A 16407-nucleotide genomic window follows, 5' to 3' on the forward strand; every position below is an offset into this window, starting at 1 on the left:
AATTGGCATAATGGGTGAGAGGAGTGTGGGTTAGTTTTTTTTAAGCTGCCCATTATTTTCTGCTCGGCCTCTTGCGTCCCATTCCCACTTCCATGTTTTAACTCACTACCTTTGGGATGCTTGGGAGTAAGGTACAGAGGAAGGAGTGCCGGTGAGCCGTTATTGTTAGCTGGTGATCGTAGTCGTCGTTGGAGTGTCCTTTCTTGTAGAGGATGACAGAAGGGTTCCTCGGTGATAGTTTAGATATGGGAACTCTAGCCCAAATTGAGAAGCAGCGTGGCACAGTGGAAAGAGCACAGACTTTGGAGTCAGGTCATGGGTTTGAATCCCGGCTCTGCCACTTGTCAGCTGTGTGACTTTGGGTAAGTCACTTAACTTCTCTGGGCCTCAGTTACCTCACCTGTAAAATGGGGACGAAGACTGTGAGCCCCCTGTGGGACAGCCTGATCGCCTTGCATACCCCCAGCGCTTAGAACGGTGCCTTGCACATAGTAAGCGCTTAATAAATGCCATTATTATTATTATTTTTTTAATGGTATCTGTTAAGCACTTACTCTGTGCCAAGCACTGTTCTACACACTGGGGTAGATACAAGCTAATCAGGGTGGATACAGTCCATGTCCCACATGGGGCTCACCATCTTCATTCACAATTTACAGATGAAGTAACTGAGGCTCAGAGATGTGAAGTGACTCTCCCAAGGTCATGCAACAGCCAAGTGGCAGAGCCAAAGTCCTTCTGACTCTTACGCCTGTGTTCTATCCACCAGGCTACACTGCTTCTCCCTCCTTGGAGAACAGGGTATATTGGGTCTTGCTTGGAGCCTACTGTTGGAGTCTCAATATTGCCATAATTCCAGCCAGCGGGTGAATTTGGAGAGTTTAACAGAATAGAAAATATTTAAATCTCAGTAATGAGGAATGAAGAAGTAGTTTTGTCAGTTGTCAAATGCCAAAACTGCTTCTAGGTGAGTTGCATCTCTAGTAGAAACATGCTGGGTTACCACATGAAGAAGCTGCGTGGCTCAGTGGAAAGAGCCCGGGCTTTGGAGTCAGAGGTCATGGGTTCAGATCCCAGCTCCGCCACTAGTCAGCTGTGTGACTTTTGGGCAAGTCACTTCTGTGGGCCTCAGTTCCCTCATCTGTAAAATGGGGATGAAGACTGTGAGCCCTCCATGGGACAACCTCATTACCTTGTAACCTCCCCAGCGCTTAGAACAGTGCTTTGCACATGGTAAGCGCTTAATAAATGCTACCATTATTATTATTACTGAAGACATCCTAGGACCACTGAACATCTTTGTCACGGTAAGCAGCACCTCTGACCGTGCAGAATTCTGTGCAGAGCACAGGGGCACTGAAACACTTGAAATAGCTATCCCAATGATAGTTTCACCCCCTACTTTGCTGAATGCCTTGCATTTTACACTTATTTGGTCCTCCTTAATTCAACCAGTGTTCTTTTGATCTTGCTACTGTTGCACCAGAACAGTGCCAGGCACTACAAACATTTAACATAACCCAACAAAGGACAACTCTTTGGTATGCCCAAAGCTTCTGAAACTGTGGATCCTCCACTGGCCTTTTTAGCTACACACACACTCATAGTGAGCTACACACACACTCATGGTGAACTTCAACGTTGTTGTCATCGTTGATGTACTCAAAGTACTATTTTTCTAGTGCTTCTTCTATTTGTGTCCTATTCTGCCTCCACTCTCCTTAGAACTTGTATACTTTCAGTGGCTGCTAGCTGGCTCCTTCCCGTTTCCTTCTTAATGCCTGACTTAAGTAGGCATTGTGTAATAATAATAATAATAATGGCATTTATGAAGCACTTACTATATGCAAAGCACCGTTCTAAGCGCTGGGCACTGTTCTAAGCATCAGAGAAACACATTTTAAGCTCCCTCTTTTTGTAATACAAATCAATCAATCGTATTTACTGAGCGCTTACTGTGTGCAGGGCACTGTACTAAGCGCTTGGGAAGTACAAGTTGGCAACATATGGAGACGGTCCCTACCCAACAGTGGGCTCACAGTCTAGAAGAAGAGTTGTAGCTGGGAGTCACTGTTCAAATCTTCATTTATTTATTGAGCCCTTACTGTGGGCAGAGCACTGTATTAATTGTTGGAGAGACTACAATACAACAGTTAACAGGCACGTTGCCTGCCCACAACGAGCTTACAGTTTGGGGAACGTGCCTTTTAAAAAAGAAGGTAATGCGGCCCTTTTTTGGCCACACTGCAGCCAAGAAAAAGGTCTCTCGCCTGTCATCTCTGAATTCAAGGGCGAGGGAATGTAAAGGAAGAATCAGTTGGCATAGAGAGGAAGGTAGCTCGCCAGTTGTCAAAGGAGTCTGCGAAGGATACTTCATCCCTCCCTCCCAATCTAATGAAGCCAGTCTTTTGCCTTCTAATATTGAGTAGGTGCTGTTGACATCATATTGACATCATGAGAAGCAGCATGGCACAGTGGATAGAGCACAGGCCTGGGAATCAGAAGGTCATGGGTTCTAGTCCCTGCTCCGCCACTTGTCTGCTGGTGTGACCTTGGGCAAGTCGCTTCACTTCTCTGGGCCTCAGTTACCTCGTCTGTAAAAGGGGATTGAGACTGTGAGCCCCCCGGGGAGCAGGGACTGTGTCCAACCAGATTTGCTTGTATCAACCCCAGCGCATAACACAGTGTCTGGCACGTAGTTAATAATAATAATAATGATGATAATAATGATGGCATTTATTTATTTATTTTTTTAATGGCATTTATTAGTGGAGAAGCATCATGGCTCAGTGGAAAGAGCACGGGCTTTGGAGTCAGAGGTCATGGGTTCGAATCCTGGCTCCGCCAATTGTCAGCTGTGTGACTTTGGGCAAGTCACTTCACTTCTCTGGGCCTGTTACCTCATCTGTAAAATGGGGGATGAAGACTGTGAGCCCCCCGTGGGACAACCTGATCACCTTGTAACCTCCCCAGCGCTTAGAACAGCGCTTTGCACATAGTAAGTGCTTAATAAAAGCCATTATCATTATTATTAGGCCTCGAACTTAATAGCTTCAAACCAAAAAACATAGTATGACCAAGAACAACAGAATTCCTGTAACTGGACGCCAGGTGTTTTCGGGATGGGTTTGTGGGGGTAGGGAGAAGATGGCAGCAGGGGGTGGGGCTGGGTCTTTACGGAAGCAAAGGAGTGCAACCACAACTGACAAAGCTTAAGAAATGGGACACTGCAGCCTGCAATGTGGGCAAAGTAATAAAACATAAGGAAGCGAGCCACATTTGGGCACTAAGTATGATGGATAAATAATAATAATGGCATTTATTAAGCACTTACTATGTGCAAAGCACTGTTCTAAGCGCTGGGGGGGATACAAAGTGATCAGGTTGTTCCAAAGGGGGCTCACAGTCTTAATCCCCATTTTACAGTTGAGGTAACTGAGGCCCAGAGAAGTGAAGTGACTTGCCCAAAGTCACACAGCTGACAGTTGGCGGAGCCAGGATTTGAACCCATGACCTCTGACTCCAAAGCCTGGGCTCTTTCCACCGAGCCACGCTGCTTAAGCGCTTACTATGTGCAAAGCACTGTTCTAAGCTCTGGGGAAGTTACAAGGCAGTCAGGTTGTCCCACAGGGGGCTCACAGTCTTAATCCCCATTTTGCAGATGAGGTAACTGAGGCCCAGAGAAGTGAAGTGACTTGCCCAAAGTCACACGGCTGACAGTTGGCAGAGCCGGGATTGGAACTCATGACCTCTGACTCCAAAGCCCGGGCTCTTTCCACTGAGCCACACTGCTTCCCTTTAAGCGCTTAACGAATACCATTATTGTTATTATTATCATTTTTTCCTTAGGGATTCCCTGTTAGCAAGCTTGCTGGATGGAGTGAGAGCCTCTGGTAATCGGGATGTTTGTGTGAAGATGACATCTACACATAAAGGTCAACGTTGGGGATTACTCAGCATGCCTGTTGATGAGGAGGTAGAAAGTCTCCATCTGAGGTTCTTGGCTGCACCCCCAAGTAAGTGCCAGTTTAAAAATTATATTCCGTTCCCAAACCCCCACTTAGCGAACATGAGGTCCTAATGCTTCCTTTTTCCATCTTGTTGCAGACGGTAACTTTGCAGATGCTGTATTCCGGTTCAATGCTAATATTTCCTACAGTGGAGTCCTGCATGCCGTGACGCAGGATGTAAGGATACACTTCAGCCTTTTTAGTGATTCAGCTGCTGTTCGGGAGCAAACGTCTAATGCTTTTTTTCTTCAACTAGGGTCTTTTCTCAGAAAACAAGGAGAAATTGATCAATAACGCAATCACGGCATTACTGTCCCAAGAGGGGGATGTTGCAGCGTCCAATGCAGAGCTCGAGAGTCAATTCCAAGCCGTGAGGCGCCTTGTTGCCTCCAAAGCTGGTTTCCTAGCCTTTACTCAACTTCCAAAGTAAGTAACTTCTCATGACAACTACATAGGCACTGAACTCTCACCAGACTGTAAGGTCCTTGAGGGCAGGGATATTGTGTCTGAGAAGCAGCATGGCCTAGTGGATAGAGCAAGGGCCTGGGAGTGAGAAGGTCCTGAGTTCTAATCCTGGCTCCGCCGCTTCTCCGCTGTGTCACCTTGGGCAAGTCGCTTCACTTCTCTGGGCCTCGGTTCCCTCGTTTGTAAAATGGGGATTAAGACCGTGAGCCCCCCGTGGGGCCGAGACTGTGTCCAGCCCGATTATCTTGTATGTACTCCTGCACTTAGAGTGCCTGACATGCAGCAAGTGCTTAACAAGTACCATAATTTTTATTATTATTATTATTATCTGTGTTGGACTGTCTCAACCAATCAATCAATCGTATTTATTGAGCGCTTACTGTGTGCAGAGCACTGTATTAAGCACTTAATAAAGTTCTTTGCAGAGAGTAAGCATGTACTAAATACCATTGATTGAGGTCTTATTCTACAGAAACTTTGTTGAGACATTACTTTAGGAAGCAAACATCTCCCTTACAGTAGTAAAAAAAGAACCCCCCACCAAAACTGAAGCAACCATATTTTTTTCCTCATTTATTGCTTTGTCATCTTTTTTACTTACCATTCTCCAGTAGCAGTACATAGCCTCACTTTTGCATGTGAGAAAATTTATGTCCATTGAAGGATCGTGGGCGAATGACTGTTATTCTTAATTCTGTTGGCTTGTTTCGTCACAAAAACCCAAATTAGGCATGATTAAAGGGAAATTATTTTTATTGTCATCTTTTTGACCCCTTGCAGTAAGTGAAATTAGGTGACAGATCATTAGGTCTTCTAGCAGCTAATCTTAAAGCAGTTTCTTAAGATCCTGCTTGATTTTAAAGCACATTTCCCTACTCAGTCTGTCCGCCACTCTTCGTAAGTAGTCCGTACGACTAGCAGTAAGGAGGCTCCGTTGACGACGTCGCCGTTAGTGCTGTAAGATTTTAATTTCTGAAATACATCAGACTTTTGAGGTGGCACCATTATGGTAGCGTGGTGTTTGTCTTCCGCAAGGTTTCGGGAACGTTTAGGAGTCAAGGTGGTGAAAGCTCTCAAGAGAAATAATGATGGAGTAACCCACGCATCTATTGATATGCTTTGCGCCCTCATGTGTGTAAGTCTTTCACTCTTTCGTTTTGGTTTTCTTTTTAAATTCAGCTGGTTGATAAACTTTAAGATGTAAAACCAAGGCAAAATGTTTCACTGCCTGTAATAATAATAATAATAATAATAATAATAGCATTTATTAAGCGCTTACTATGTGCAAAGCACTGTTCTAAGCACTGGGGAGGTTACAAGGTGATCAGGTTGGTTGTCCCACGGGGAGCTCACAGTCTTAATCCCCATTTTACAAATGAGGTAACTGAGGCACAGAGAAGTGAAGTGACTTGCCTAAAGTCACACAGCTGACAAGTGGCGGAGCCGGGATTTGAACCCACGACCTCTGACTCCAAAGCCCGGGCTCTTTCCACTGAGCCACGCTGCTTCTCAGGTTGACTTAAGAGGGGAATGGTAGCACGTGAAAAAGGGGTCGTCTCATAATTTTGCCAGTTAAGCATAGCATTGGCCAGACGTTCTGCATCTTTGTGTTTTCTCTCATGACCTCCCTGCATCAAGTTGCTTTAGCCAAAGCATGTGGCTGTATTTTCAACACAATTTTTTTTCCTTGCTAATCAATTACGAGCAGTGTACTGATTAAACCTGTGTATAGGACGCTGTAGACTGTGAGCCCGTTGTTGGGTAGGGACCGTCTCTATATGTTGCCGACTTCTTCTTCCCAAGCGCGTAGTACAGGGCTCTGCACACAGTAAGCGCTCAATAAATGCGATTGAATGAATGAATGTGCTTGAGAAAGCACAAGGATTAAGTTCCTATTGGGCAACCCAGCCCTCTAAAAGTTAACCTATGGATGGCGGATAATTCTCACTGTCCTATAGAGTGTTTATTTCACCCTCGAAGAATGAGATTAGGCCCGACTTTGGCTTCTCACAAGGTTTTATGACTTTCTCCGTGGACAAGGACATGTATCTTGCCAGAGAAGACTCAGGTCAAGTACTGCACAAAATAGCACAGAAGTCCACAACTTCAGCTTTGATCAGAGAAGCAGCATGGCTCAGTGGAAAGAGCCCGGGCTTTGGAGTCAGTGGTCATGGGTTCAAATCCCGGCTCTGCCAACTGTCAGCTGTGTGACTTTGGGCAAGTCACTTCACTTCTCTGGGCCTCAGTTACCTCATCTGTAAAATGGGGATTGACTGTGAGCCCCCTGTGGGACAACCTGATCACTTTGTATCCCCCCCAGCGCTTAGAACAGTGCTTTGCATATAGTAAGCGCTTAATAAATGCCATTATTATTATTATTATTTATCCATCATACTTAGTGCCCAAATGTGGCTCGCTTCCTTATGCTTTATTACTTTGCCCACACTGCAGGCTGCAGTGTCCCATTTCTTAAGCTTTGTCGGTTGTGGTTGCACTCCTTTGCTTCCATATAGACCCAGCCCCACCCCCTGCTGCCATCTTCTCCCTACCCCCACAAACCCATCCCAAAAACACCTGGCGTCCAGTTACAGGAATTCTGTCAATCTGTGGTTCTTGGCCATACTATGTTTTTTGGTTTGAAGCTATTCAGTTCGATCCCAGGTGTACCTTACACAGATCAATAGACTGAAGTGCTTCCAATCCTTCAGATGTTACGAGTCATTATTCTAAGTTTTGAGGACCCGAATTGTGCCCCCTCTCAGTCCAGAGGTCAAAAATACTTTTGAGTTTCCACTAATTGGACGGCAGGCCCAAAGCCAACTTGTGAATGCTCTAACCCAATGTCCTTATCACGCAGCCTATGCATGATGATTATGACTTGAGGCAAGAACAGCTGAATAAAGCATCTCTTCTTTCTTCAAAGAAGTTTCTGGAAAACTTATTAGAGAAATTTAATTCCCATGTGGTAAGTCACAATTCAGCTCTTTTTCTGAGAAAAGGGGTTGATTTGGGGGGAAATTGAGGTTAAACCTCCTCCAGGTGGTTGGTGTGAGCTTGTGTGACTAGTGGTGGGACACCCAATCTGAAGAGAGCCAAGGAATATGCAAGCTGACCCCAAACCCCAGACCTTAATTTGTCACTAAAGAAGCTCTTTGATCACGTACGCACCACTATGGCAACTCTTGAGGGTGGTTCCAGTCAAATCTTATCATAGAAAAAGGGCAAACCTTTCACAGATGACAAAAATGCGGTAACGAGCTCCTGAATACGTCTTCCACCGTCTCTATGGAGACGTGCTCTTCACTTCAAATTTTGAGGACATTATCTTTGCAGTCAGCCGTGAGATATGGAAAAGCATCTCGATCCGGGAGCATTCCTGCAGAACTCTACGGGAATGGAGGGAAACTAGCTCTCAGATGTTAGCATGAGCTTTGCCTCCAAGTACGGAACACAGGATGCCTCGGGACTTTGAAGGCACCATTATAACTTCCGTTCATTAAGGAAGGGGACAGCACTAACTGTGGAAACCTTAGGGAAATCTCCCTGCTTTCCATTGCGGGCAAGATTCTATACTAAAAAAAAAAAAATACTAAACCTGAATAGAGGAGTTTCAGACCAAAAGTGCACCACAGCAGGAATGATCTTTGTCAAACGACAAATGCAGGGAAAGTACAGAATGCAGTATCAAGACCGCGTTCAGTGACCTTACAAAAGCATTTGACATAAATGACTACTTGTAAAAATAGCCAAATGTACTGAAATCAATCAAAAGCATGATATTGGTGCCGTCAGAGTTTGAAGGTCTGTTCCTGTACTGAACACTTTTGGAGGGAAGCAGGACTGTGTGGTAGAATCAGTCCTGTTCTAACTTTCTTAGGATCTTAAGATCTCTTTTTAATATGATTTGGGTAGAAATTGTTTATGTTCAGTTGACAATCAACTTGACTTATCTCGGGCTAATCAACCGAGCTTTGTGTTTCCCAGCCCCTGTGCTATTTCTTCTGCTTCATGGCTTTCGGCCACTTTATTGTTCATTAGCTCCACAGTTGAGGGCAGGAAAATGAAGAGGGAGGAAATCCAACTCACATCATTTGAATAGTGTTAATCAGTATTTTGTAGATACTTGGTTTTGGTTTATCCGCTGACTTCAGAAGCGCTAAAATAGACTGGCTGAAATGTTGATAGAATAATCTTTACAAACTAGGGCAGAAAGATTTTCTGTTTCTCCCTTCTCTTCCTCTTCAAACTGATTCATTTCTTTGTTATTGATTAGCAGACTTCAGGAGTTCAAGTTTGGGATGAAAAAGATTTCTGAGTAATGTCAGGCATTTCGTTTAGAGTGAGTTCTGCTATTAACCCTTCTAAAATGTAGTGTTTTTTTCAGTATTCTCATGGTGCACAATCTTGTTACTAAATCTTAGTTCCAAGCTTCTTGGGGGCAAGCATCAAGTCTGCCAACTATGTTATAGTCTCCCAAGTGCTTAGCACAATGCTTTGCCCACAGTAAGCACTCCATGCCATTGATTGATTCTAGCAAAAATAAAAATGACTAGCTCTGTCCACAAGAAAAAGTAAGCTGAGTTGGTAGTTCACTATTTTCCATTATTGGTAGAAAAAAGGCACTTTCCAGGTTCAAGCGACCAAAACGCTTGGGGACTTTTATGTGATTGCGATGCTTAAGAATTGATGTGGATAAGTTTTACTCTTGGCTCTGTGATGGTCCTGTGTTTTCATTACCTTAAAACTTGTGTACCTGAAGTTGAAAAGATTTTTTTTCTACTTCCCGAAAATCACCTCGACATTATTTTACTACTTTTTGGTCTTTGCAAACTTCACAAGGTAGTGTGCTAACTTTTGTTTCAGGATCATGGGACAGGCGCCCTAGTAATTAGTTCACTTTTGGACTTCCTTACCTTTGCCCTCTGTGCTCCGTATAGTGAGACGACTGAAGGGCAGCAGTTTGATATGCTCTTAGAGATGGTAGCCTCCAATGGAAGAACCCTCTTTAAGCTCTTTCAGGTGAGATTTTTGTCTCAATTTTTTTTTTGTTTACCCTAAAAAAACCCCTTGCAACATCGTGCAAAAGTGTATTCTTGCTGAATTCAACTGCCTTGCATTCTTTCTACGTAAAGATGTAAGGAAAGCTAGCAAGCACTATCTCACATGATGCTAGGCCATGACTGCTGTTGTGACACACTGTTCTGTCTTTCAACTCCACCCGAAGGTGTTGAGAAATTGTTTTCTGTTACATGGAGGCAAATTATCACTTTGTTCTCAGTTGTGTCTCTCCCCACAATTTCATGTATTCTAAAGGTGAAGCATTAGAGGCAACAAAATTATTTCCTGTTGATTTTATCAGCAAATTTCGATTTCAGTTTGATTATTCATTCAATCGTATTTCATTCAATCGTATTTATTGAGCGCTTACTGTGTGCAGAGCACTGTACGATTAGCACCCAGTTCTCCATTTTCTTACCCCAGGTTAAGAAAAGCTTACCATGTTATACTCACCCATGTCAGACATTGCACAGATATGCGTCCAACACTTCTCCTGACATGTCACGTTGTTTCCAAACAGGTTTGTAGTGTTAGAAAGCCATTCCCTAGCAGAGTGATAGCCAAAAAAGCATAATTAAAGCCTATTTAATGGCAGAATTGAGTATACTGATGGGATGTATGAAATCACCGGTAATGTTGCACAGCTGGTGAGAGTTTTTCCATTAATATGTGACTTTCCATTCTGAATTGGCCCCCAAAACATAAGTTTATTTCTGAGCTATTTATATCCTTAAAATAGCAACACATTTTGGACCCTGGTATAACTTTAATAAAAAGTTGAGTGGTAACAGTTGTAAAACTTCCTATTCTCATGGCCGATTACATAGACCCCATACTTCTAATGTGAAACTTCCTCTGAAAAAGAGGTGATTGACACTGTCGCTTACCTCGTGTTTTGTCTTATTTTTAAAGCACCCTTCAATGGCAATTATTAAGGGAGCTGGTTTGGTTATGAAGGCCATAATAGAGGTGAGAATATTTTGACTTGTTCATGAATCAGCTATTATGTATTAACTAGAGTTTAGTTATTGAAAGTGATGGACTAATAGAGGCTCCATGTATTGCTTACTTAGGTAATGCCAATTTCCTTCTAATTGTTGATAGTTGTAACTTAGGTGAACTTTTTAGTAGCTTGACAATATTGCAGTCCGTCAGTGGCACGATTGAATTGATCTCCTTCCCCCAGCTTCTTCAGTTACTGGAAGTAACAAATAGTTCCTTCTTAATTTCTTTTTGTGTGCATTTTGGAATATCTAGAAGTTAGGGTAATGAGAAATGTAGAATTTATATGCAGAAATCATGCAGCATTTTAGGAAGACAAATATATCTGCCCTGCCCCTCCATTTACCAGGCCATTGTTTTTCTTGTCTTCTCAAAGAGGACATTTGGATTTGACTTGGAAGTATCAGACACTTCTCCGAAATAAGTCTGAATGTGGATGAGAAAGATCTATTAATGATCTTGGGTTTTTAAATAACTTTGTAATCCTCAAATTGCACATAGGAGTTAGAGTTGCCATTTGATCTTTACAGTGAAGAAGACTGATTTTTAATCTGTTTTGTGGGGGAGTATTTATTAACAAGTATAGTTGGTACCTTTTAGTAGCTAAGCATACATTGAAAGCCAGCACAGAATTATTCCCATACTTTTTTTTAATGAAAGTTTATTCCACAAGCCGTGTATTTGATGGGATTCTTCAGAAGTTAGTTCCCAAAAATGCAATCTTGTGCATTTGTGAGTAAAGGGAAAATAGACACACTTTGTAGCAATAGCTGTATGAGACTAAAATACATCCAGCAGTGTTCCAAATGTGAGGGGAAAGTTCCCACACAAAGCATTCCCTGGCCAAGGCTACAAAAGCAGCAGCCGTGTGCCAAAAATGTCTTTGTCAGCTATTAGTCAACTTAGGATGAGAACCTTACTTAAAATTCAAATTGTTGTTTAATAAAGCATTCCATATTTTCAAAATAAGGCTCTTGTAATAATGAAAATTTGGCTAAACTGGATTCTCATGTTGTGGTTTAGTGCACATTTACTATAGGTAGGCAAAAAGTGTTTCTGTATGAGAGAATACTTTGAGACTCTTGTCATTTTGCCATCTTTTCAAAGGAAGGTGATAAAGAAATTGCCACAAAAATGCAAGAGCTTGCCCTAAGTGAAGGTGCCTTACCTAGGCACTTGCATACGGCGATGTTTACAATAAGCTCGGATCAGCGGATGCTCACGAATAGGTAAGCTGAATTTAATTAATGAGACGGCGAATAAACCTGCAGGTGTGTTGAAGGCTCGGGTTTAAAACTGAATTGCCGTGGTGTCAGCATAGGGTTGCCCTAAAAGCATTTGAAAGTTGTTAGACAATTTAATGATGCTAATAATATGTGATTCATTAGCCAGCTCACATTAAGGGGATAGTGGTCTTTTTCGATAGGCGTTGGGCATAGAGGAATCCAAAAGCCCTGTGCAAACGTGACCTTTTTCCCACTGGGATGGAGTCTTTTAGGTGCCACATGATTTGGCTCAGCTCTCCACCTGCTTGACACCCCACTCCTGCTTAGGCAGACCTGCCGACATCATTATCCCTGGTGCAGGTTGGGAGCTGGGTGGCTTCCAGATTTTTAATGCAGCGTGGGAAGTCCCTTTTAAAGTTGGTTGCTGTCTTACACGGCTCTGAGTATATTCTTACGCTCCTGGGTTTGTGCTGTGGAGCATGGCTGGCAGAAATTCAGATATCAGGCCGACCTCATCCATCTCCAACTCACCCTCATCTGCGCCACCAGCAAAAATTCTTCTCCCCCTTTGTCAACCCCCATGCCCTTTACCTGCACATGTTGTTTAAGACTTTTAATTCCCCCTCCCCAGGCCTTGCCAGCTATGTTATCGAAAAATTGAAATCAGACATAATCATACATCATCTCTGTGTCAGACAAAAATTCTTGGACACTGGCTTTTAAGCATTTAATCACCTTGCCCCCTCCTACCTCACCTCGCTACTCCTAATATAACCCAGCCCACACATTTGGTTCCCCTAGTACTAACCTTCTCACTGTAGCTTGATCTTGTCTGTCTCGCCACCGACCTCTCACCCACATCCTACCTCTGGCCTGGATCATCCTCCCCCCCTCATATCAGACAGATAATTACTCTCCCCCACTTCAAAGCCTTGTTGAAGGCACATCTTGAAGATGCCTACCCTGATTATGTTTGGTTTTGTTCTCTGTCTCCCCCTTTTAGACTGTGAGCCCACTGTTGGGTAGGGACTGTCTCTATATGTTGCCAACTTGTACTTCCCAAGTGCTTAGTACAGTGCTCTGCACACAGTAAGCGCTCAATAAATACGATTGATGATGATGATGATTAAGCCCTCTTCTCCCACTCCTTTCTGTGTCGCCCTGACTTGCTTCCTTCCTTCATCCTCCCTCCCTTCCCCAGAGCACATATGTACATAATCCATACGTCTGTAATTTATTTATGTACATTAATGTCTTTCTCCCTCTCTAGAGTGTGAGCTTGTTGTGGGCAGGGAATGTGTTGGTTGTTGTACTCTCCCAAGTGCTTAGTACAGTGTTTTGCACACAGTAAGTGTTCAGTAAATATGATTGAATGAATGAGTGATTCCCTTAATCTCCCTTGCACTTTTTTTTTCAATGGCATTTATTAAGCGCTTACTATGTGCCAAGCACTGTTCTAAGCGCTGGGGAGGTACAAGGTCATCAGGTTGTCCCATGGGGGGCTCACAGTCTTCATCCCCATTTTACAGATGAGGTAACTGAGGCGCAGAGAAGTGAAGTGACTTGCCCAAAGTCACAAAGCTGACAATTGGCAGAGCTGGGATTTGAACCCATGACCTCTGACTCCAAAGCCCGTGCTCTTTCCACTGAGCCACGCTGCTTCTCTGCTTCACTTCTCCTGGCCCACCCTCCTCCTGTCCCTCTTTGACCTTCCCAGCGGTATCTCAAGAGAACCCCCTGCCTCCTCTTAAATTCTACTCCCGCCACCCATCCCTCTGCACTTCTGTGCTGAAATCCTTACGAATCTGTGCTAAACCATCCCCATTAGTTGGAATGTCTCACTACTTGGCCCTTGGGGTTTTTTGTGTGTGTGTGTGTGTTTTTGTGTGTTTTTCTGTTTTGTTTTGTTTTCACTAGCCCCATAAAAACCCCAAAAGAAGTGAGGCTAGGGAGACATGGAGAACAAAGGCCAGAAGCTGTGGGAAACTGGAACCACAGGGCCTGGGCCCAGATCCTTTGAAGAAGGACAGAATGGCTGGAGAGAGAGAGAGAGCCAGAAGAGAGCTCTTTGCGTGGCCAAATGCAAGCTGTGGCTTGCAATCTATCACAATCCAGCACAATTTATTTTCCTTTCATATATGTCTACGTGGAGGCGGGATACCTCAGATTATTTTGATGACCCTTTATATTGTCCAGCAACTTGTACTGTCCAACCCAGCTCTTATCGTTCCTCAGTCCTAGTTTAGGATGAACGCGAATTAAATTTATAGGCATCATCAGCAGTGGTGAAGGGGGCATTTTGTGGGGTTGGGAGGGGAGAGGTGGGCAAGGATTCAGCCTTGGATGACCCCACAGATTCTGCCTGTAGAAGCTACCCTTTCTAGCCCGGTAGACACCCTGAGCTCACAACCCCAGGTTTCGGGTCAGAGGAAAACGGGAGGGTCGGTGGTCGGTTGGAGCGCGGAGGGCAGGGGGTGCAGCTTGGTCAGATCCACCTGGGCACAGGGACTACCAATTGCCAGCTGTGTGACTTTGGGCAAGTCACTTAACTTCTCTGTGCCTCAGTTCCCTCATCTGTAAAATGGGGATTAAGACTGTGAGCCCCCCCCATGGGACAACCTGATCACCTTGTAACCTCCCCAGCGCTTAGAGCCGTGCTTTGCACATAGTAAGCGCTTAATAAATGCCAATGCTTAATAAATACCGCCCCACCATCTGAAAGGGCCACTGTCACCACAGAACGGCTGTCTTCAGGACTCTTATGGGACCCACTCTGTTTTTCTTCCCCTGATAGTATTTAGGTACTTACTTTGTGCCACGCCCTGTACTAGGCACTGAGGTAGATAGAAGATAATCAGGTTGGATACAGTTTCTGTCCCATTTTCAGTCTTTATCCCCATTTTACAGATGAGGTAACTGAGGCACAGAGAAGTTAAGTGACTTGTCCGAGGTCACAGAATGGACAAGTGGCAGAGCTGGGATTAGAACCCATATCCTCTGATTCCCAAGCTAGTGCTCTCTCCACTTCTCATTCCAGGATAATGTCCTAATTGTCCCCTTCCTGGTAATTTAAACCAGCTTTCTTCATTCTATCATTGGTTAAAGGTGATGGCTAATCATCTTCATACAAAATTGCCTTTTGTAACCCAGAAAAACATTAGCTGGATTTCGACTTTTTCCTGTCATAATAAAAACCCAGCTCCCCTATCGCTCCTCTTGGAGTCCCTTTTTTTGTTTTTTTATTGTCCCTTTTTAAATTCATTCATTCAGTCGTATTTGAGCGCTTACTGCGTGCAGAGCACTGTACTAAGCGTTTGGGAAGTCCAAGTTGGCAACATATAGAGACGGTCCCTACCCAACAGTGGCCTCACAGTCTAGAAGGGCTAAATGTGAATTCCCCAGTTGTATTTAGTATTTTAATAAGGTTACTGCCAGTGCTATTATAGTGAGGAGATGACACTTTTCATGTTTCTCTTCAGGTAGTATATAACACTCCCTAGTAACAGGTTGGCTTTTTAAATACTACAGCATGCATTGCTGACTGACATTTAGTTCACTGTCTTGTGTGGTTTTCCCCTGTTTCCCCACCCACCGTTTTTTTGTTTTTTTGTGTGTTTTTTTGCTGGGCTTTGTTCCTCGTTGGTCATTCCCCAGCTCTTCGTAGTTAGTTTTGCCTCCCTGTATGCACTGCCCTACGTATGTCCCAACTGAATAACTCCTTTGTTAATACTCTTTTCCCAATTTCTCCTTGTAATATTTAAGGCTGAACCGCTTATTTAAATAAATCCATCACCACTGGAAATTCAACAAAGACCCCCCTGTATTTTTAAAGACGAGAAGACACCTGAAGGATGGGTCTTTTATTGAGTTAGCCTTGCTGTCGGTCCAGTGGAAAGAGGGCTACTTTTGGAGTCAGACCAAGGTTCTGATCCTTTTTCCACCTTCCGGGGCTAGGCCACCCGTGGTGAAGGTTTCTGGCTGAGAGGCAGACAAGCCCAGCAGGAATCCTGAGAAATAACTGGCTACAAAGACCTCAACAGCTCTCAAGGCAGCCGTCTGTCAGGTTATGAAGCAGCGTGGCTCAGTGGAAAGAGCCTGGGCTTTGGAGTCAGAGGTCATGGGTTCAAATCCCGGCTCCGCCAATTGTCAGCCGTGTGACTTTGGGCAAGTCACTTCGCTTCTCTGGGCCTCAGTTCCCTCATCTAAGTGGTAATTAAGACTGTGAGCCCCCCGCTGTGGGACAACCTGATCACCTTGTAACCTCCCCAGCGCTTAGAACAGTTCTTTGCATATAGTAGGTGCTTAATAAATGTCATTATTATTATTTATTTATTACGAGGGTAGGGTTGTTTAGGCCCTCAATAGTCCCTGGGTATAAAAAGCCCTCATATGCATCTTGCAATCTGCTGGCCCCCTGCTTGGTCGCTTACTGCACTCCGTGATCCAGTGGGAATTTGACTGACCCTGGGGGAGAGAGGAGGTGTGAATGGTGCCGTGCAAATCACTAAAATCGATTTCTCTACACAGGCTCTTGATCCTGGGATTTCAGGACCCAGGCTCCTCCATCACTCCCAATGGAAGATTCCATTCGTCATCGTCATATTTAATGCCTTAGAAGCATAAATGTAGACGCTTATTTGTAGCGT

At 44.0% G+C, this 16407-nt stretch overlaps 1 protein-coding gene across 1 annotated transcript in view; it reads left to right on the forward strand.

The window, feature by feature from the left end:
- DNAJC13 (DnaJ heat shock protein family (Hsp40) member C13) overlaps positions 1 to 16407 on the forward strand; it is a 102608-nt gene that overhangs the window by 29664 nt on the left and 56537 nt on the right. The window contains exons 10-17 of the mRNA XM_038769647.1: positions 3850 to 4016; positions 4108 to 4187; positions 4267 to 4436; positions 5511 to 5610; positions 7333 to 7440; positions 9339 to 9494; positions 10446 to 10502; positions 11643 to 11764. Coding sequence (XP_038625575.1) covers positions 3850 to 4016; positions 4108 to 4187; positions 4267 to 4436; positions 5511 to 5610; positions 7333 to 7440; positions 9339 to 9494; positions 10446 to 10502; positions 11643 to 11764 — 960 coding nt within the window. The remainder of the gene's footprint in view (positions 1 to 3849; positions 4017 to 4107; positions 4188 to 4266; positions 4437 to 5510; positions 5611 to 7332; positions 7441 to 9338; positions 9495 to 10445; positions 10503 to 11642; positions 11765 to 16407) is intronic.

The sequence above is a fragment of the Tachyglossus aculeatus genome, chromosome 2 (genome assembly GCF_015852505.1).
Source record: "Tachyglossus aculeatus isolate mTacAcu1 chromosome 2, mTacAcu1.pri, whole genome shotgun sequence".
Taxonomy (NCBI): Eukaryota; Metazoa; Chordata; class Mammalia; order Monotremata; family Tachyglossidae; genus Tachyglossus; species Tachyglossus aculeatus.